This window comes from Grammomys surdaster, unplaced genomic scaffold (assembly GCF_004785775.1).
Source record: "Grammomys surdaster isolate TR1022 unplaced genomic scaffold, NIH_TR_1.0 185, whole genome shotgun sequence".
In the NCBI taxonomy this organism is placed as follows: Eukaryota; Metazoa; Chordata; class Mammalia; order Rodentia; family Muridae; genus Grammomys; species Grammomys surdaster.
The window spans coordinates 2668857-2690450 of NW_021604630.1; the positions used below are offsets into that span (position 1 = coordinate 2668857).

General features: G+C 41.4%; 1 protein-coding gene across 3 annotated transcripts in view; it reads right to left on the reverse strand.

Moving 5' to 3' along the window:
• The window catches only part of Ddhd2 (DDHD domain containing 2), a 34721-nt gene that overhangs the window by 7492 nt on the left and 5635 nt on the right, over nucleotides 1–21594 (reverse strand). For all 3 annotated transcript variants that reach the window (XM_028768287.1, XM_028768286.1, XM_028768285.1), the window contains exons 6-16: nucleotides 20830–20919; nucleotides 18940–19075; nucleotides 11928–12136; nucleotides 11626–11693; nucleotides 9599–9721; nucleotides 8440–8535; nucleotides 6251–6334; nucleotides 6010–6165; nucleotides 5214–5316; nucleotides 4922–5092; nucleotides 3227–3386 (exon numbers count right to left, since the gene is read on the reverse strand). In XM_028768287.1, the coding sequence (XP_028624120.1) occupies nucleotides 3227–3386; nucleotides 4922–5092; nucleotides 5214–5316; nucleotides 6010–6165; nucleotides 6251–6334; nucleotides 8440–8535; nucleotides 9599–9721; nucleotides 11626–11693; nucleotides 11928–12136; nucleotides 18940–19075; nucleotides 20830–20919 (1396 nt within the window). The remainder of the gene's footprint in view (nucleotides 1–3226; nucleotides 3387–4921; nucleotides 5093–5213; nucleotides 5317–6009; nucleotides 6166–6250; nucleotides 6335–8439; nucleotides 8536–9598; nucleotides 9722–11625; nucleotides 11694–11927; nucleotides 12137–18939; nucleotides 19076–20829; nucleotides 20920–21594) is intronic.

A 21594-nucleotide genomic window follows, 5' to 3' on the forward strand; every position in this document is an offset into this window, starting at 1 on the left:
GAAGGAAGGAAGGAAGGAAGGAAGGAAGGAAGGAAGGAAGGAAGGAAAATAAAAGGGAACAGTTTTCAACTATGAAGCCAAGAGCAGTAAACACTTGGGATCCTAGCACTCAGGAGGATGGAGAATCTTGTTAGAGGCCAATCTGTCCCAAACAGTGAGACTATCTCAAACAATAACACACACGAATGCGTGTGCAAAGAGATGAATGGGTTACATACATACAGTAGAAATACTGATCATTTACTAAATTGGAATAAATTATATACATAATTATATACATGGATGGATCTTGAAATAATTCCCTTCAGGGAAGCTTGACCAAAAACGAAGATATATTCTGATTCTGTGGTTTGGATTAGAGTAGCCCTCATAGGTCCATAGGTTTGAATACTTAGTCCCTAGTGGGTGGAACTGTTTGACAAGGATTAGGAGGTGTGGCCTTGTTGGAGAAGATGTGTCATGGGAGTGGGTTTTGAGGTTTTAAAACCCCACAATATTCCCAGTTAGCTTTGTCCCTCTGCATCACGTTGGCTGTTGTCTGAAGATATAAGCTCTCAGTTACTGCTCCAATGCTATGCCTGCTGGCATGTTCTCGCCATGATGGTCACAGACTTACCCTCTGCACCTCTGATTCCCACTGAACTGCTTCTTTTATGTTGCTTCAGTGGCTGTGCTTTGTCACAGCAACTGAGAAGTAACTAAGAAGGAGTCCAAACAGATGTCATACATATGCACACTACAGTAACAAGGAGATCAGTGCCTGGAGATGTGGGGTCAAGGACAGTGACAATGAAACATAAACTTTTCAGCGATGAGTATTGTCAAGTATTGATTATCGTAATGGTTTCATAGATCATGAAACTCAAATTTCTGGACTTGAAATATCTGCACTTTATTATACATCTTACAACCAACAAATTGTCAGTTTTAAGTTGATCAGACTGTGTTGGCAAGGGGACTGAGGAGACTGGTCAGTCTGTAGAGTGCTTGCTCCACTAGCATGAGAATCTGGGTTGGGATATCCAGAAGCCACATGAAAGCTAGGCTAGGAGGCATGTAACTACAACCTCAGTACCTGGGCAAGGAGGACCTGGGGGACGCGGGATCAGTCTATCTCCAGAGCTCACTGACCAGACAGCCTCGCCTAATCGGTGGGCTCCAGGTTCAGTGAGAGACCTTGTCTCAAAAAATAAGGTATAGACACTATAGAAAGGCACTGACAATGACCTTTGGCCTCTATCTACAAGCATAGACAGGCACATGTGCCTGCATGCATATATGCACACAAATGTGTATATATATCAGACACAAAAATGTATTCTTAACACACCTGTTTACAAAAAGCTGTGGGGAACACTGCAGTATGATGTAATGTACACTGCACAATGTAAGAATGTAAAAACGGACAACATGGGCCAGCGAGATAAGTCAGTGAGTACAGCATTTCCTGCCAGGCCGGTGACCTGACTCAGGTCACCAGGGGCCACAGGCATACTCAAACACTAATAAATAAATATGGTAAGTGCTTTTGTAAAGGACAACTTTTGTTTGGCAGATTTTACCAAATATTACAAATGCATACAGCCTTTATGCCAAGCAATTCCATTTGTAAGTAAGATTCATGAGAAAATTAAGCAACAAGGACATGTTGTAAAAATTAAAAGGTTTATCAGCAGAGGACTAACTTACAACTGTGATAAATTAATAAAGTGGAACACTGAGGCTGGAGAGAGGGCTCAGTGATTAAGAGCACTGGCTGCTCTTCCAGAGGTCCTGAGTTTGATTCCCAGCAACCACATGGTGGCTCATAGTCTTCTATAATGGGATCTGATGCCCTCTTCTGCAGGAAGACAGAGCATTCATATACATACATACATACACACACACATACACACACACACACACACACACACACACACACACACATACATACATACATACATCTAAAAAAAATAAAGTGGAACATTATGTCTAAAATAATAAAGAAACTCAGAAAAATACCAGTAGATAAGGCAGAAGAAATGTCTATCTACATTTTAAAAGAAATCTTTCATTTTCATTGCTATAAGAAACATGACAGCAGCACGTGGTAGAAACCCACTAGCTTGGCACAAAATGAGATGAAGTGCTCTCTCTCTCTGTCTCCTCTCCCTCCATCCCTCCCCCCACCTAAATTATTCATCTTCCTTTGAATTTCAAACCACTCAGAAAAATTTTAATCCAGACTAGGAGGCTCCACTCTTTTGTGTAACTCGTTGGAGGGTCTCATGTAGCCCAGGCCTTGAGCTCCTGATCCTCCTGCCTCCAGCTCACAAGTTCTGGGATAGACATGTACCAACATTTCCAGCTTTAAAGCAAACGTTTTAAACTTAGGTTTCCTTCTGTGCTAAGCAAACAAGCAGGACCATGTGCAGTTCAGCTGTACGGTACGTGTCACCAAGACTAACGCCCTCAGCTTAACCCTCAGCAGTCGTGCTGACTCCCACTTACTTACATGCTATAGAACATGCGCACACAAATAAATATAGCTAAGTGTTTTTAAAGAAAACATTTTAAAGGGCATTATTTTAGCTCCTATAGTGACTGATTTTGCTGAGCTTTAGTTTGAGTCTATTTACCATATAGAGATGACAATGATTACACCAGACAATTATCCCCCTAGAGTTCCACTGAAAAATTCCTCAGAACATAAAACAAGGTCACAGCAATCCTCCTGCCCTAGCCTCCAGAGTACTGGGATTACAGGTGAGCATCCTTTAAAACTACTTCTCGGTGCTCCATGTTATTTTTCTAGCTTTATTTTCCTTTATTTTGCTTCATTGGTGATGAAATTGTGTTGTTAAATGGTACACAATTTAGTAACCACCACCACTGAGCTACACTCCATCTGGCAATTAATTGTATTTAATAATAATACATGTGGCAGCCATTGTAATGCCTTTAAGTGGGCTGCTCCCTTTTCTTCCCTTTTCCTCCCCTCACTCTTTGGTGGGGTAGGGAGCAAGATTTCAACGGGCAGTCAGGCTATCTACACACTCAAATCCTGCAGACTCAGAATCACACATGCTAGAGTTACAAGCATGAAAAATCACTGGTTTCAAAAGATAAATGGTAAAGGTCAGCGCCAGCTGGGGTGAAGCTGGGTGCCAGTGCTGCTGAGAGCCTGCTCAACCCTAGAGATGCTGAAGGGGAGACTAGGTAAGGAAACAGAACACACAACACTCACCAGTAGCACAGATGGCTTTGTAAAGCAAATAAATACTCATTAAAGCTCTCGATGGGCTTCTCCTGTAACACGTAGTCGATGCGCTGGCCTCCATTCAGCATCCCCACGTGGATGGGAGCCTCCTCTTTAACTTCCACAGGAGGCTCTTCTGTGGTGGCGTCTGGATACACAAAAGCCATTGTAAAAACCTAAGTGCAGGACTGGACAGAAAACTCTGCTGAGGTGGCTAACTGCTTACCCTGCAAGCATGAGGGACTGAGCGCCTGTCACCAACACCCAGACACCCACACAGAAAGCTGGACATGGCAGCGGGAGCTAAAATCCCAACACTAGGGAGGCAGAGACGGGAAGATCGGTAGCCAGTTAGTGAGCTCCAGGCTCAGTGAGAGACCCAAGTCTAATAAATAAACTTAGTCTAAACGAACTAAGGCAGAGAAAAAAAGGAGGAAGACACTCTGGCCCACACATACATGCATACATGTATACACATACATATGAAGATGTGCACGCACACACACACAATCTATGTGAAAGATTCTACACTCCATCAGATTCGCGTTTACCTTATAATGAGGTACTCTGTTCAGAGTTCTCTTCGGTCTTCTCCTTCTCAATTTTTTAAAAGTTCCTTGAGTTACACTAATTTTGTTCAGTTTCTTCTTTTGATCAACACATCCCATCACCTGGACATCCATGAGTCAGGTGTCTTGAATTTTATAAACTAAATGCAAACGGAGACAGACTCTAGGAAGCTGAGTATCCTAGGTATCCTAGCTAGTCCTCAGCAATGGAAATAAAAGTGATAACACACACACACATTCACCTCATAAAAAGTAAAAAGTATAAGAAATCACTCAGCAATTAAGAGTACTTACTGTTCTTGCAAAGGACCCAGGTTTAATTCCCAGCACCTCCATCAAGGAGGTCATAACCTGTAACACCAATACCAGGGGATCCAGTGACTCTGTCCTCTGAAGGCATCAGGAACGCATTTGATACACATATATACACACTCAAGCATGCACACACATACATAAGAGTAAAAACAAATGTCCTTAACAGAGAAAGGCAATGGGGCTGGGGCACTGGCTAGGTAGGTATGTGCACTTGCTGATCTTCCAGAGGACCCAAGTTTAGTTCCTAGCACCCATGTTGGGCAGCTCACAAATGCATGTACCTTCAGCATCAGGGGATACAGTACCCTCTTCTGGCCTCCACTATTCACACAAACACACAAATTATTTTTTTTTTAAGTAGGAACTTAAAAGAGTAGGATTTTGTTTTGCTTTTCAGGATAGGGTCTCTCTATGCAGCCTTGACAAGCCTAAAACTCATTATGTAGATCAGGCTGGCCTCAAACTCAAAAAGATCACCTGTCTCTGCCTCCTAAGCAGTGGGATTAAAGGTTTGTGTCACCATGCCTGACACAGAGTAGGCTTTTAACATCATTCCCAAATCTCAAGTGGGAAATGTTTCAAGGATAGTTAACTGCTTCTCTTGACATTTTCCTCCTCACACATAAGATTTCCCCCTACTGTTTAGCAATTAAAGTGACAGGGACGGTTAGCATAGTGCAAGGACAACTTTGACTCACAGAACAGGCCCACACAATTAAAGGGAAAGGGAAGAAGGCCCTGGGAGAGAACTCCACAGCATGGTGCCCTCCTCAGGTAAGTTCTATGTCCTGTCACTGACCACTGGACTTTTCTGAACTTGATTCGGGTTCTGCCTCAGTTTCTTCTGCTGTTTCTGAAGCTTGTAAGGCAGGGTATGGAGCTCTGGTGAAAGACTTCCAGGCCATCCTCAGTGAGCCCAGCAAGTTGTTTTTCAGGTCCATACTCATTCTGGTCAAGCCCTCTCTCAGTTCTGAAACATGAGTGAATAAATAATGTTGTATGGTATCAAGTTTAAAACAAAGAACAGATTAGGTGCATTTAGTTTGTACTCATCAGAACACCCAGAAGTACCAGTTCTCTAACCAACTCACCTAAGTGCATCCGCTTTCTGCCTTTATGGTGTGGGATCAGCATTGGCTCAAACTCGACTCCTGGAACCACCATTGGTTCAATCCTATACGCCACAGGATCAAACTGCATAGGAAAATAACAGCTAACTAGTTACCCCTAATAAAGACTGTGAGGAATTACATATTTTTAGGTAAAAATAACTATGTTTATTTTGTAAAAAGGTACAGTTGTGGACGGAGAGATAGATCAGACCTGCAAAGAGACCTAAGTCTTACCCCTAGAACCTATATTTAAAAACAAACAAACAAACAACAACAAAACCCCTGCAAATGCCAGCACTGGGAAGGCTGAGCCAGGCAGATCCCAGAGGCTCACTGGACAGTCTAGTCTACTTGGCAGGATACAGGACCGGTCAAAGGGAGACCCTGACTCAAAAAAAAAAAAAAAAAATCAAAACCAAAACCAACCAATCGGCACCTGATAAATGGTGCCACAGCTGTCCTTGGGCTCATACACATGAATGAACACAGTCCTCTATCTAATTACTTCCTAGCTCAGGCTGTCCAGTAACTAGTTCTGGAGACCAGGCTGGCCGAGAACTCAAGAGATCCATATCCCCCTAACTCCTGAGTGCTGGGATTAAAGGCATGCACCAGCACCAGCTCCTAATTTCTTTTTCCTAATCAATATTACTAGCTGTCTAGATTCTAAAGAATAATATAGAAAAAGAAAATAAATATAACAAAAAATTATATGCTGTTTGCTAAGAAATCCTAGTATTTAGGTAAAAACATATAGCAGCTATTCAATGCTTACAGGATGGTAAATATTGAAGAAACCTTTGCATGTAGGAAATTTATAATTAGGATCAATTCTTCTTAATCCTCGGACAGTAAGAAACATTCCAATGGGAGATCCAAAGGCAAAGAATATTTCCGGTTTGTAGTTGAGCCGGGGGTACTTTACAGACACCTGGGAGCGGGCGAAAGGCCAGTCCTCATTAGTACTGAGTCGTATCTGTTCCCACAATGACTAAGTAGGAAAAACCAAAACCAACCTGCCCAATGCCAACGTCCAGATAGTCACCATTTTCCTTGGGGATGTTTATCTCAGAAGCTGACATGGCTGGCCTATTAATACCCTAAAAAGAATAAAAAAAACATAGTTTCATGGAAATAGCTGCTAGGGTCAAAGGAAAAGCTTTAAAATGGCAACCAATAATTCTATGCAGAGTCCCTTACAAAACAAGATAAACATACAGAAGAAATGATAGCTGCTGCCTTACACTATGAGCTGACAGCCCCATGTGCTTCAAAGCATGGGGGACGGCCCCATGGGTAAGACCAGCTGCTCTGCCAGAGGACTTGGGGTTGGTTCCCAGCACACACATGGCGGCTCACAACCATCTGTAACTGCAGACCCAGAGAACCCAATGTCCTCTTCTGATCTCCATGGGCACCATATGTACATGAGTACACAGATATACATGCAGTCAAACATACAGAAACAAAACAAAAAAATAAACCTTAAAAAAAATAAGTAAATTCTGGGTGTGGTGGAGCATACCTTTAACCCCATCACTTGGGAGGAGTTAGAGGCAGACCCATCTTTATGAGTTAAAGGCCAGCCTGATCTACATGTGAGTTCTAGGCCAGCTACAACTACACAGTAAGACCATGTCTCAAAAAATATATAAATAAAAATAAACTATGGGAGCATACCCATTTTGGCAGCAGCTGAAATTTCAGGTGACCATATGATAGACAATAGCAGAGCATTGTTGGTAAATTCTATAAAGTGTATGGATCTGTAATGAAGGCAAAGCTGATGTCTCTCTAAGGGTTGCATATAATACAAACACTGGATCAAGACTTGGGTCTTACCAGATGTGATGGCACACACCTTTAAGGCCAGCACTCTAGAGGCAGAGGCAGGCAGATCTCTGTGACTTCCATGTTAGCCAGGGCTACACAGTAAGACCTAGCTCAATGAATGAATGAATGCATGCATGCCTTGTGTCTCAAAAAGGAAAGGAGACTTCTACTAAAAAGTTGAGAAGGAATTAATCATTAAGGCCTGAAACTAGGTACACGTACACACACAGGCACACACACAGGCACACACACACACACAGACAGAAAGGACATATACAGATCTTAATACGCAGTACTTTGCTAAAGGAAAAAAGGCGGTCATAAAAGGCTATATGTTCATAATTTCACTTACATGAAAATTTACTATTATTAAAAAAAAGAAGCATAAGATAGAGGCTGGCCACAGCTGGCAACAGCTGCAGTCATGTGCAATGGAGGATGACTACAAATTGGTATGGGATTTCCTCTGGAGGTGATGGAGAGATGCTAGAATTAGTAGGAATGATTATAAAAATATGAAAGCCTAAAACCAACTGGACTTTATACTGTAACAGGTTAACCATCTGACAGACATGTGATGTGAATGATACTGTGGCAACACTGTTATAAAGATCAACCTGAATGGCAGGAGCACTAGGGAGAAAGACGGGAAACCAATAGCATGTCTAAAGATGCAGATAAAGAAAACATTTAATTTCTAAAAAAGAGCCAAGCCTAATGATGAAAACTACTCCATCAGGTGTGGGCAGCACTCATCTGTAGTTCAAACAATTTGGCTAAGGGAAGAGGAAGCCAGGTATAATGGTGCACACACCTTTGATCCCAGCACTTGGGAAGCAAAGGCTGGAGGATCTCTGTGAATTCAAGACCAACCTGGTCTACATAGTAAGTTCTAGAACACTCAGAGCTACATAAAGAAACCCGAAACCCTGTCTCAAGGAAAAAAAATGCCAAGAGCGTGAAGACAGCTTGAGTAACACAGGGAGACCTCACCTCATCAATACACAAAACAAAGACAAACCAGACCTGGGCTTGGTGCTACAGGTCAATAGTCCCAGTTACTTGGGAGGCTTGAGGCAGTATGATTTCAAATTCAAATTGAAGTCTCCCTGACCTACAAGACTGAGTTCAAAACCAGTCAGGGCAACTTAGTGAGACTCCATCTCAGAATAAAAAGTAAAAAAAAATCAATAGAGATATCGCCCAGCTCTCTAGTGCTTGCCTAGCACAGGTAAGGTCCTAGAGTCCATCCCCAGTATGGAAAACAAACAAAAGCATTACTTGGTTAGCAGAGTGTATATCTCCTGAAGCATAAGGATACGATCAGTGTCAAAGAACTGTCTTACCCCACTAAGCCATTTTAGACACATACCATTGAATTCTTTCTGGCACTGAAATGGTTCAGTATCTTCTTTCTGGGCCCTAAGGGAATTCCCATTTCCTGAAGGTCTCTGTCTGTACATAAAGCCTAGGAATAAGCAACACAACAGGTTTGTTTTTAATTTCTAAGCAAAATAAAATGAATGAAATGCTCTCGACTCTAAAGGAATCAGGCTTGTTCTTGGTTCTGTACTGACCTGGCTCCCTTAAGGTAGAACACACAAGCCACTTTGGTAAACCAAGTCTTGTCTTAATCATAAAATAACCCAAAACGTATTAGTAAAAACTGCAGTGTCAATAGATAGCCATGGAATACTGTATGAAAAAGAACAACCAGAAAAGCTGGTATCTAGTGACAGTCACTTAAAACTCCTCCTGATGCACACAAGCTGTGAGGACATTGGCCAACACAGAAGGATGGCATAACGGGTTAGCATCAAAATCTCAGCCTAAGTGCCACTCACTTTACTGGGGAAGGATGTCCTTCCCTTTGCATTCTGAAACCGCTGTGCACTTCTGTTCATCAGTTCTTTTTTTTTTTTTTTTTTTGGTTTTTCAAGACAGGGTTTCTCTGTGTAGCCCTGGCTGTCCTGGAACTCACTCTGTAAACCAGGCCGGCCTCGAACTCAAAAATCTGCCTGCCTCAGCCTCCCAAGTGCTGGGATTAAAGGTATGTGCCACCACCGCCCGGCTGTTCTTAACACAACTGTGTAATTACCAATAACCAGCTCCGTGTTACTAGGACCCTGTTGCGCATGCCTGACCACAGTGGGCACTTATTAAATACCCGCTAAGGAAACCGATGTATCAAATCAGAAGACAATACCCACAGTCCCGCTCTTCAGCTAACGAAAACTAAGAGACAGGCAGCTCCTGTTCACACCAGGGCCAGCTCCTGGCTCATAGTGGCTGTAAGCTCGGCTGGCTTTAGACCACTCTCTGACACGTGCGCATCAATGTGGCCCCAGGAACCTTGAGCTCCCACACAGCAGAGATCCTTTATTTGATAAAAGCAGATAGGCAATGCTCACCCGTCATCGGTGGGGAGATGCTTGTAAGTAGAAGGCTTCCAAACGGCATGTTCTTGGTAAACACGTGAAGATAAAAGTACTGAGAACCACGCGGTGTAACAGTTAAAAGCATGTTCTTACCAGAGCTTCTTTGTCAACTTTCTCCTTCTCAAAGACAGTGATGAACTCAGAGAGCTGAAGGTTCTTCAGCAATTCTGCTAATGTTGACACATCTCCTCGATCCTCAGCAGTACTCAATGAACCCTAAAAATTGTGTCATAAGGCTTAGTATTCAGAAAATTTGTTTATTTTATTAATACTATTTTATAATATAAGGTATATCATGTAAGATATTTACAATAATGAACCTTAACTCTATCCCTTGCTCTGTTTTTAAGCTAAGGTCTAACGTAGCCCAGGCTGGCCTCAAGCTTACTATGTAACTGAGGATGCCCCTTAATTCTGGATCCTTCTGCCTTAGTCTCACAAGTGTTGGGATTACAGGTATATATCACCACACCCAGTTTTAAATAAAGTTTAATATATACAAAATAAAATAGTGATCTCCAAATTTTTGCAACCTCAGCTAATTTTTTTTTTAATTTTACCTTTTTATTTTTTTCTTTTGGAGACAGTTTCATACATTGTCTATACCTAGCTGGCCAGGAACTAACTAGATAGACCAAGCTGGCCTCAAACTCAGAGATCTACCTGCTTTTGCCTCCCAGCGGATGGGATTAAAGGCCTCTATGCCTGGGAAAAAATATTTTTTAAATTAATATCAAAATCTCCATTATCATTAAAAAGGCCTTAATGAGTGCTTATGAAGAAAACATAATTTAAGATAAAATAGTCAGGGCTAGAGAGACAACTCAGTGGTTAGGAGCACTGGCTACTCTTCCAGAGGACCTGGGTTCACTTCCTAGCAACCACATGACAGCTCACAACTGTAACTCCAGTGCCAGGGGATCCGAAGTCCTCTTCTGGCCTCTGAGGACACCAGTACAAGGATGGTGCAGACATACATGCAGGTGAAACACTGACACATATAACATTTTAAATCAGGGATGGGGAGGCCGGAGAGACGGCTCAGCAGTTAACAGCTTGCTCTCTTGTAGAGGACTTGGATTTGGTAACTAGCACATACACGGTTGCTTACAACTATCTGTAACTTCAGTTCCATGGGATCTAATGGCTTCTTCTGACCTCCGGGGCAGCAGGGACATGCACAATGAATATATACACATGCAGGCAAAACAGCTATGCAGGGGCTAGAGAGATGGCCCAGTGGTTAAGAGAACTTGTTCTTCCAGAGGGCCAGAGTTCATATCCCAGCACCCATATGATGGGTCACAACCATCAGTTCCGGGGGGATCTTATACCTTCTGCCACACATACAAACACATGGGCAAAACTCATATATAGATTAAAAAAAGAAAACAAATCAAAGAAAAGCGGCCATATATATAAAAAATAAATTTAAAAAAAAAAAGGTGTAAAATAGTCTAAGACAGAACCCAAAGTCCTGGAAGAACTCAGAACCCAAAGGTTCACAAGATACTTACAAAAAAAAAGTAAGTTAGAAGATGGTGTCTATCAAATACTAAATCCATCCTATCAGTGGTAAAATGTCCATAGACTTTTTTTTTTTTTTTTTTTTTGGTTTTTCGAGACAGGGTTTCTCTGTGTAGTCCTGGCTGTCCTGGAACTCACTCTGTAGACCAGGCTCGCCTCGAACTCAGAAATCTGCCTGTCTCAGCCTCCCAAGTGCTGGGATTAAAGGCGTGCGCCACCACTGCCCGGCGTCCATAGACTTTTTATGACGAGAGGTTTCATCATCCTGTCTGCCCTTGGCTTTCACACATAACATCTACAAACCACCAAGGCAGGCTTCCGTCCTTACACACTGAGCTCAGTGAGTACAGTTCTAGTCAAGCACCGCAGTGCATATTTACAGAGAGGAGACACATATGCCAGGGATTTGAAGACACCAAACACCACCTTGCTTCTATCATGTAACAATGACAGGACCTAATTACCAGGCTGTCAACATCAATGTACATTTAACATTATGGCATAAGACTAAACAGCTAAACACAAAAGGCTGGAAATCTAAAAATCTTTAGTATGGAATACTACAAAAGAACCTATCTAAACTTCCAAATTACCTTTTCACTGCCAATATCCCCAATAGAATCTTTCTGATTTGTTAGGATATCAAACAATATAAGCGAACCTATAAGTAAAATAGAAGAAGGGACAATTTCTAAGACATTGGCTGTCTGTTATACAAAAAGTTATAAGCCAATTACAAATGTAAGAAAATCAACACAGAGACTCTTTCCAATTGCCCACCACCCTTCCAACCCCTTCCACACTCTCCATCACAGGCTATGTGTAGTTACTGATTGAATACACTGTGATTCAAAGCACGATCATTCTCTCTGGCTACAGAGAATTCATGTGTTACCTAAACTATGACCAGCAATGGATACACCCCCTTTGAAATCAGGGTTCCTCTGCAGAAAAAGTGTATATATTCGGTTCATTTCAGAAGCTACTGTGTCCACAATAGTCTGACAGTAGGTGGGGCTATTGTAGAAGAAGACATCCAGAATTGTATCATTAGTGAAGTGTCTGAGGCGATTGATGCTGGGTAGGGTTATCCGCTGCAGATCTCTGAGGGAGGGAAAAAAAAAAGATATTTTAAGCAGGAAACCTAAATGTAGTCCATTGCCACTTCTAAGTTATTATTTAGCTTATTCTTAAAGCTTAGAATCAAATATGGAATAACAGAAGAGATACTTATCAAGGTGGAGAAAAGACAAAAGTTTGAAAAATATGTTTAGTGAAGCAAAACAAGAGGTGATCAAATAAAGAAACCCAGTTTCTCCAATACAGAAATTATAAAATCAAAACAAAACAAATAGAAGTAGAAAGTTAAGATAGAGACATGCCATGTCATACAGGCAGATCTTGTGACTTCTAGTCGAGCCTAGTCTACAGAGTATGTTCCAGAACAACTAAGGCTACATTTTTAAAAACCTGTGACTCGAATAACAAAACAAAACAAAAAAGATAAAAGAAAGAAAAGGGAGAGACGTCATTTAACTTCAGAGAGCATAGACTTTATTGACAGGCTATCACTTTGTAGCCCAGGCTACCCTTGACCTGTGAGCCTTGGTTGAGCCTCTGCAGTAATGGGATTCCAGGTGTAGAGCGCAGCCATCAGCTTTGATTTCAGGTTTAAATACGTGTGAACCCCTGTGTTGTACAGGTGTATAAACTATCCGTTGGACACTGGAAATTTGAATTTTCCCCATGAGAACTGCTATTTACTCCTGAAGCTGCCAAACTGTCATCAAGGATTCACCAACTGGTGCCCAAGGGACACAGAAGATCAAACACTGACGGGGATTGCCAGGAGTTTGAGGGGTAGAGTAAGTCCCTCCTCCTTCTAATGGCACAGAAAAGGGTCATCCCCTGGCTAGCTCCCTTGCCCATCCCTCACGAACAGTTTTTCTCAGGGGAGATGGGTTGGGGACTTCAGAAGAGGCCTAGCCCCAGGATGGAGGGGAGGACTGGGGAAGAGCACATGTACTGATCCTCAGGGAGCAGACACCGGGAAGGTTGGCTGAACCAGGCTTCCTCTGCCCTAGATTTAGAGATCTGAATGTTAATTTCAACTGCTACTTTCTTCTTTTTCCATCTTTTGAGACAATGTCTGTCTGTATAGTCATGGCCATCCTGGAACTTGCTGTGTAGACCAGATGGGCCACAAACTCACAGATTTGTCTGCCTCTGCCTCCTGAGTGCTCAGATTGAAGACATGCAACACCATGGCCAGAAGAGGGTGTTGAAGCCCTCAGAAGTGGAATTACAAGCTGCTGTAAGCTACATTTAGGTGCTAGGACCTGAACTTGGGTCCTCTGCAAGAGCACTGTTAACCAACTGAACCATCTCTTCAGATATGCTTCCTCACAGAGCTGAGGACTGAACACAAGGTCTTCATCTAAATCCCCAAACTCACTAGACGCTATTTTTTTTTAATTATAATACAATTTACTTATGGTTATTACAGATTTAAAATTGAGTCCCCTTTTCAAAGATCTACTACTGTACCAGTTAAATAAATTATCATCTTTGAGTAAGAAACCAAAAATAAAAAGTAACATTTTAAGAAGAAAAATTATAGCTCAAAATAAATGGTAATTCTTCCTCATTTCAAGAAATTACATGAGCTGGAGAGATGGCTCAGCGGTTAAGAGCACTGACTGCTCTCCCAGGGGTCCAGAGTTCAATCCCAGCAACCACATGGTGGCTCACAACCATCTGTAATGGGATCGGATGCCCTCTTCTGGTGTGTCTGAAGACAGCTACAGTGTATTCACATATAATAAATAATTCCTTAAAGAAAAGAAATTAAACATCTAATGTGAAACAGAAAGGTTAATTATTGGTTACAAACAAATCATGTTCATCTTTTTATTTATTTTAGTTTTTTGATTATTTTGCTTTTTTGTTTGTTTATTTTTCCAGACAGAGTTTCTCTGCATAGCCTTGGCTGTCCTAGGATTCACTCTGTAGACCAGGCTGGCCTCAAACTCAGAGACCCACCTGCCTCTGCCTCCCAAGTGCTGGGATTAAAGGCGTGCGCAACCATTGCCTGGCATTTCTTTTTTTGTTTGTTTTTGTTTTATTTAATTTAGTTTTTTGAAATAGGGTTTTTCTGTGTACAGAGATCCACCTGCCTCTGCCTTCTGACTATTGGGATCAGAGGCAGACATGTGCCACCAGGCCAAGCTAATTATGCACATCTTAATTTAAAAGATAAAAATAAATAAATAAATAAAAAACACTCCTTAATTATATATAGATCTAAGATGAATCCAAGCAGATTTCTAGAGCTAAGCATGAAAGTCATTTAGAGATACATGCATTATTAGTGGAAGCTTTAAGCCTTCCTGTATTTGTTAACTTCCTAGTTCTACAAAAATCATATCATAATATTTCTATAATGCACTATAAGGAAACTCCTACAAAGCAAACTATGAAGCGTGATCACAACGTTCTTGGAGCAGAAACATGTACCTTAACTTTCAGCTTAGGAGACCGTTTCCTAGCTCCAATGGGGAGGGGAGTGTGTGACAGGACGGCAGTGTGAGACACAGCCGAGCAGACTAAGCAGAGGCCCTTCACTTGGTCTCTGTGGCCGTCTCACTGTGCGTAAAGGGAGAGAGGAGCTGTTCACTATCAGTCAACGCCAATGGAAAAAGTCATCGCTATGATCCACTGTTTTATCTAAAAACTTTTATAAAAATTATGAAAAACCAGACTCAACCAATCCTTGTTCCATTTTCTGCAACACTGTGATTATATATTGGCCCTAAGAACGGTCTCATGGGAGGCTGGGCACAGTGCAGAGTCTTCACCCCAGCACTCAGGAGGCAGAGGAAGGCGGATTTCTGTGAATTCAAAACAAAACCAGGACAGCAAGAGCTACGCAGAGACCTTGTCTCAAAAATAAATAAAAAAAGTTCCAGGACAGCCAGGGCTACACAGAGAAACCCTGTCTCGAAAAACCAAAAGATAATAAATAAATAAATAAATAAATAAATAAACAAACAACAGAAAAGAATGCTCTGGTGGTTAATTACCCAAGTATAGAGGGGCTAGAGGATGGCTCAGTAGCTAAGAGAACTGGGTTCAAGTCTCAGAGCCCACATGGCGGCACACAATCATCTGTAATTCCAGTTGCGAGGGCTCTGATGCCCTTTCAGGTCTTGGGTACCAGACATACAAGAGGTGCACAGACTGAGAAGCAGGCAAACACTCGTGAACAGAGAATAAAAATAAAACTAAAAAAAGTTACAGAATGTAGTTCCCACAGTGGGCTACTGATTGAGGCAGTCTATTCCTAACAGTAATTTTAACATTGGGATGAAAGCATTTTAGTTAAAAACTAATGTTGTTTGCATGTACTAGTTTTAGTAAATTGTAACTATCTTGTAAAACCCCAAACAACAACTAGTCAACACTGGTTTTTAAAGTTAAGTATTAAGAACATTATAAGGTCTGGCATGCTGACACACACACACACACACACCTTTAATCCCAGCACTCAGGAGACAGAATCACACAAATCTCTGGAAGTTCAATGCCAGCCTATATATCTATATCTCAGGTTTAAGCCAGCCAGGCTACATAGTGAGACTCTGTCTCAAAAAAAAAAAAAAAGTTAAATATTTGTTTCTACCCACAGATTAGTGCTGACTTCAACCTTGGTCAGAGGTGTTCTTCTTTAATTCGTAATTAGATATTGGTAACTGGTCAAATGTTAAGAATAAGGGACTGTTGGGTGTGCAGTCCTACATGGGACATCTATCTATATTAACACCTCCAAAATTCAAGAAACAATGCAGAAGAGGGGACAGAAAAAGATGTAAGAACCCAAGGAAGGGGAGGACTGCTGTGAAGTGGCACCTTCTGGGCTAATAAGGTTGTGTGTACCCACAAGCTCACTGCAGATATGGTTTCACAGAGAATAAAAAGTATCAATCTGCACAAGGTCAGGCCAAGATCATCAGTCAATATTCCATCAGGTAGCAGTAACCAGATTGAGACACACACACACACACACACACACACACACACACACACACACACACGACATAAAGGTTGGCAAGGGGACCAGCTGGGAGATTATTGGCAAGTTGTTGAGAAGCGCTGGGAGTGAATACCATCAAGAAACACTGAACACATATCTCAAACGGTCAAGAGTAAATGTGTGACGGATGACAGCACACTTAGGATGTTTGCCTAGCCACATGTGCCACGAAGCACATAACAGGGTGGCCTTGAGTCTGTGGAGTCTGAGCAGGAGGATCAGGAATTCAAGGGTTTTGGGGACAGGCTCTGACTTGGCAGTTTCTGTGTGCCAACAATGACTCTGGACCCCTGGGTCCTCTCTGCACCTCCCGCATGTTAGGATTACAAGCATTTACTACAAAAATAGGTCCTTTGAACATTCACTTGGTAAATAAAATTTTTTTGAGAATTTTGTATATAAATGTAGTATGCATACTAGTACATTTTTAATATTTACTGAATTATACATATTTTAAAATACCATATATGTGGGGATTTTTTACTTTTTTTTTTTTTTTTTTTTGGTTTTTCGAGACAGGGTTTCTCTGTGTAGCCCTGGCTGTCCTGGAACTCACTCTGTAGACCAGGCTGTCCTCGAACTCAGAAATCCGCCTGCTTCTGCCTCCCAAGTGCTGGGAATAGAGGCGTGCGACACCACCGCCTGGCTCACTTTTTACTTATTCTTTGTAAATTTCACATCAAGTACTCCAACTATCAGAGTTTCTTACACTTGTGATCTCTTTTCATCCAAACATGTTTAAGTGACTCCAGGTATGTAGATATATAAAATAAGTATATATCAAACATTCACTGATAGTAAATAATAAAAAAAAAATTTAAAGTAATTCTTTGATAGCATACAATTTTACTACTTATTAAAGATTAAAACATACTAATAAGATAAAGTGCTTATTTATCTTTATATAAAAAAATATTGTTCCTGTGAGATGGCTTAGTATTTAAAAGTGTTTATTAAAAAACTCACAATAGGAGAAAACGGGTTTCTTTGTCCTCCTCTGACCACCGTATGCACACCACAATGAACGTGCCTGCATGCAGACACACAGTCTCTCCATTTCTCTCTAACAGTAACAATAAAGAAGTGGTTTTTGTTTTTTTTTATGAGGGAGTGTCAGTTGGCTTTTGTCTTTTTAAGCAAGGTCTTTCTACAGAGCCCTGGCTTTCCTGAAATTCACTATGTAGACCAGGCTGACCTTGAACTCAAAGAGATCCACCTGCCTCTGCCTCCTGAGTGCTACAATTAAAGGCATGTGCTACCATACCAGGGACAATTCTTTAATTTTAACCAGAGATATCTAAAGACAAAGAACTGACCATAACTTAATAATACATCTCCAAGAAATTATAAATATATAATGGTTGCTTCTGCAGCAGATATACTAACATTAGAATAGTGCGGGTAAGATTAGCATGCCCCTGTATAAAGACGGCAGGAAAATTCAGGGGTTTTTTGTTTTGCTTTTTACCACAAACTTGATCTGATATATGCCAAGCATGCCTTTGCACACTGGTATGTAGGTGAGAATGCACAGGCAAAACACCCATATAATAAAATAACTAAAAAAGTATAAATGCTCGTCATTGAAGCTACACATGGTAGCACAGCACAGGGCTGCAGTCCCACCACTGGGAAGCTGAGGCATGAGGATCAGTATGCAGAGTCAGCACAGGCTATACAGTAAGGGTGACCCTGTCTCAAAAAGAGGATGTGAGCTGGGAGAAGGGACTAATCCTGTATCATTCACACATCAATAAAACTTAGTGTTGGTGGGCTGTGATGTGGCTTTGTAATAGAATGCACGGCATGGACAAACCCTGACTGATTCTCAACTCCGCAAAACAGAAAGCACAAAGAGGAGAGAAAAGCCCACTAATGCTGAAAATCTTGAGGCCCTTGAGGACATGGCTGTCTCACGGAAGGACTACAAGGAGGCTGGTGTGGATTCTGATGAAGGAGAGGGCAAGGAAGAAAAGGAAGAAAGAGAATACTGAGTTGACGTATTAGAAAGGTGCTACTTTTATGAGAAGCTTAACTCTTTTTGTTTTGGTTTGCTTTGTTTTTGAGACAGTCAGTAGTCCTGACTACCCTGGAACTCACACTCACTAGGTTGGACTCAAGCTGGGAGGTCCATCTGCCTCCACCTGCCTCTGCCTCCTGAGTGTGGGGACTATCGGGATGTGGCACCAAGGCCACCGAGAAGCTTACTCTCTTCCACACTGGAAGTGAAGGTCTGATCAGTTAGTCTGTATGTAGTAGTGTATGCACCAGAGACACTTGGAGAGAGAATCTCTTGTACTGTACGGAAGCACCACCTGTCAATAAAATGCTGTTGGCCTATTAGCTCAGGCAGGTGAAAGTTCCAATACAGAGAGAGGATTCTGGGAGATAGTAAGGCACAGGAAAACTCTGGAGGAAGACAGTTCCATGAACCAGAGAACCAGGTAACCAGCCACATGACAGAACTTAGAAGAGTATACCAGGATGATTAAGTTATGAGCTAGTCAGAGGACAATCAAAGGCTTTTGGCCTAGGCCTTTGTTCATATATAAGAAGGCTCAGAACCATTATTTTGGGGCTCAAAGAGGCCTGCAGCTACAGATGGCTCCAAGTGGTTACAGACCTTCATTTTAATTATGAATGCTTTGTCATTGACCCAAGCTGTCCATTTGTCTGACAGGTTTTAAATAAAATTTCCATCTTTAATTTTTTTATTTTAATATATAATCAGCTATTAAAAATGTACTTAAGCATGATGATGATAAAAAGTATTATAGTTATAGTTAACAATTTAAGGGTCTAAGGGAATACTCACATGTCCACTCCAGTAGAATGCAAAGGACTGTGCCAGTTGACTGGAAGAAACTCTACCCTTCCAATCTGCTGATTTTCTTGGGCTTTCTTAAAATGTGTTTGGAGCAGGTTCAAGGAAACATTTCGAAAATCATTAACTAGAAAAGAAAATAAACGTATGCATCAGCAGCGAGCAATTAATACTCAGATTCTGGATGGAACAACACAGGGGCAGCCCCTGCTATGCACCCTTAGAACACACGCTGACTGGTGGCAAAGTTACTAGCCTAGGAAGAACTAGGACACGTAATTAGGAGAAGATTATTTAATATAAAGCTTGAGTTTATCATACAAAACACTATACAATGGAATGGGTTCACTTTTTAAATCACATGACTCCATGTCAAGAGTCTTGCAGTCGTGTTCCAACCCTAACTCTAGTTGTTATTGCTTTCCTGTTTGTTTGATTCTTCCATGTGTGTTTGACAGACACAGCATCAGTTAGCTGGTCTATCAAAACGGCTCAGTAAGTACTGGTGCTTGACACCAGGCCTGAACCCAAGAGGTAGAAAGAGAGAAGTGACTTCTCCAAGTCATCCTCTGACCTCCACAAACATGCTGTGCCACCATGTTCCCACACACAAATGCCAAAATGTAATTCTTTAAAATTTAAAAATTATTTTTTAAAAGAAATTGTTTATGAAAGAAAAAGACAGCAGGGAGTGCTGGCTCGCACCTTCAGTGCTGACACTCAGGAGGCAGAAGCAGGCAGGACTCTGTGAACTCAGACCAGCTGGTCATCCTCATAATGTGTCCCTGGTCAACCAGTGTTACGTAGTCAGAGCCCGTCTAAAAAGACACACAGGCAGACAAACATACAGACAGACACTCCTGGAATGGAAACAGGCTAGTAAACTAACTGGGAAGACAGCTACTCAAAAGTCAAAATTTTTATATTTATTTTTTTAAAAATTACTTTTAGACAGGCATAGTGATGCCTTTAATTCTAGCAGTTGGGTGGCAGAGGCAATCAGATCTCTGCAAGTTCAAGGCCAGCTTGGTCTACAGAGAGAGTTCCAGGACAGGCAAATGGAGAAGAACCCTTTCTCCAAAAAACAAACAAACAAACAACAAAAAATCAAAGTTATTTTTACTTTACTCATATGTGTGCTCTGCCTGCATGTTATGTCTGTACCATATGCAAGATTGCCTGCAGAGGCCAGAAAAGGGCATCAGGTGCCCTGGGACTGGCCTTCGGGGAGTTTGAGCCACCATGCGGGTGCTGGAATCCAACCTTGATCTTCTGGAAGAGCAGCCAGTGAGTACTTTAACTGCTGAGCATTGTCCCCAGCCCCTAATACTTTAGTTTTTTTGGAAAATACACTGTTGTTCAACATTCTCATCATATCAACCTTAACCTTGCAGATCATAAGGTCTAGTCTATTCAGAGCCATTCCCAAGTAGAAAGGCATTCCCACGTGAGACAAACTTTGAATACCATCAAACTCTGGAGATACTACCTTTCAAAATTAAGTTACTTTTGTGACTTCAGCTGAGGTTTGTCAAGAGGTTTGTTGTGCTATGAATTACAACACTGATAAGTCTCTATTATTACATGCCTATCCTTATGGTTCTCTCTAAATTTGGTTATAAATAGGCTGGTTAAATCACAGAAGAGTTTCACCAGGATTACAGGCTTATTCACTCACAGTAAATAATACTAGTTAAGAGTATTAAGTCTCTGGAAATCACTAGCCCTCAGGTCTAAGGGAAGCCTCACTCCCTTTTCATCTTCCTCAGCTCTACAAATCTTCTTACGCACTTAAGATAACAGACCACGGACAATGTCTGATCCTGCTCACAGGAGACGACTTTCCTCAAGTGAGCTAGCTTACGTGCTTTACAGACCTACCACATTGAACAATGCTTCGAAACCGAAGATCACAAGCTGGTCCAATCCCGTGGACTACAAACACTAAGTGATCTATTTGTAAAGGTTCCCCTAGAAATAGAATTAAAAAGAAAAATTAGAAACATTATAAATAAAACAAAATTAAAATATAGATAAGTTAAAATGTACAAAATAGTCATATATTTAACTACTTCATACAACATGAATTTTACTTTCTAGTTTTTTATTTTTGGTGACATTCACATGCACACACCGAGTGCACACACTCATTCCCCAGATGGAGTTCAATTGGTAGAATGCTTGTCTAGCATACACACAGCCCTACAGCTTTTGCTTGTTTTGAGACAAAGTCTCACTATGTTGCACAGGCTAGTCTGGACTCACTATGTCGACCAGGCTGGTCTCAAACTCAGAGATCCACTGGCCTCTGCTGAACCACTGACTAATGATACGCAGTACCATGTCCAGGAAGCCTAAGGTTTGATCCCAGTGTCACATAAAATGGTCAGAGCAGGGCAAACCTCTACTCTTAGCACAAGGGGGATGGTTGCAGGAGTATCAAAACTTTAAGGTTATCCTTATCTATAAAATGAGTTTAAGACCAGTCCTAACATACAGGAGACACTTGTCCTAACATACAGGAGACACTTGTCCTAACATACAGGAGACACTTGTTCTAACATACAGGAGACCCTTGTCCTAATATACAGGAGACACATGTCCTAACATACAGGAGACACTTGTCCTAACATACAGGAGACCCTT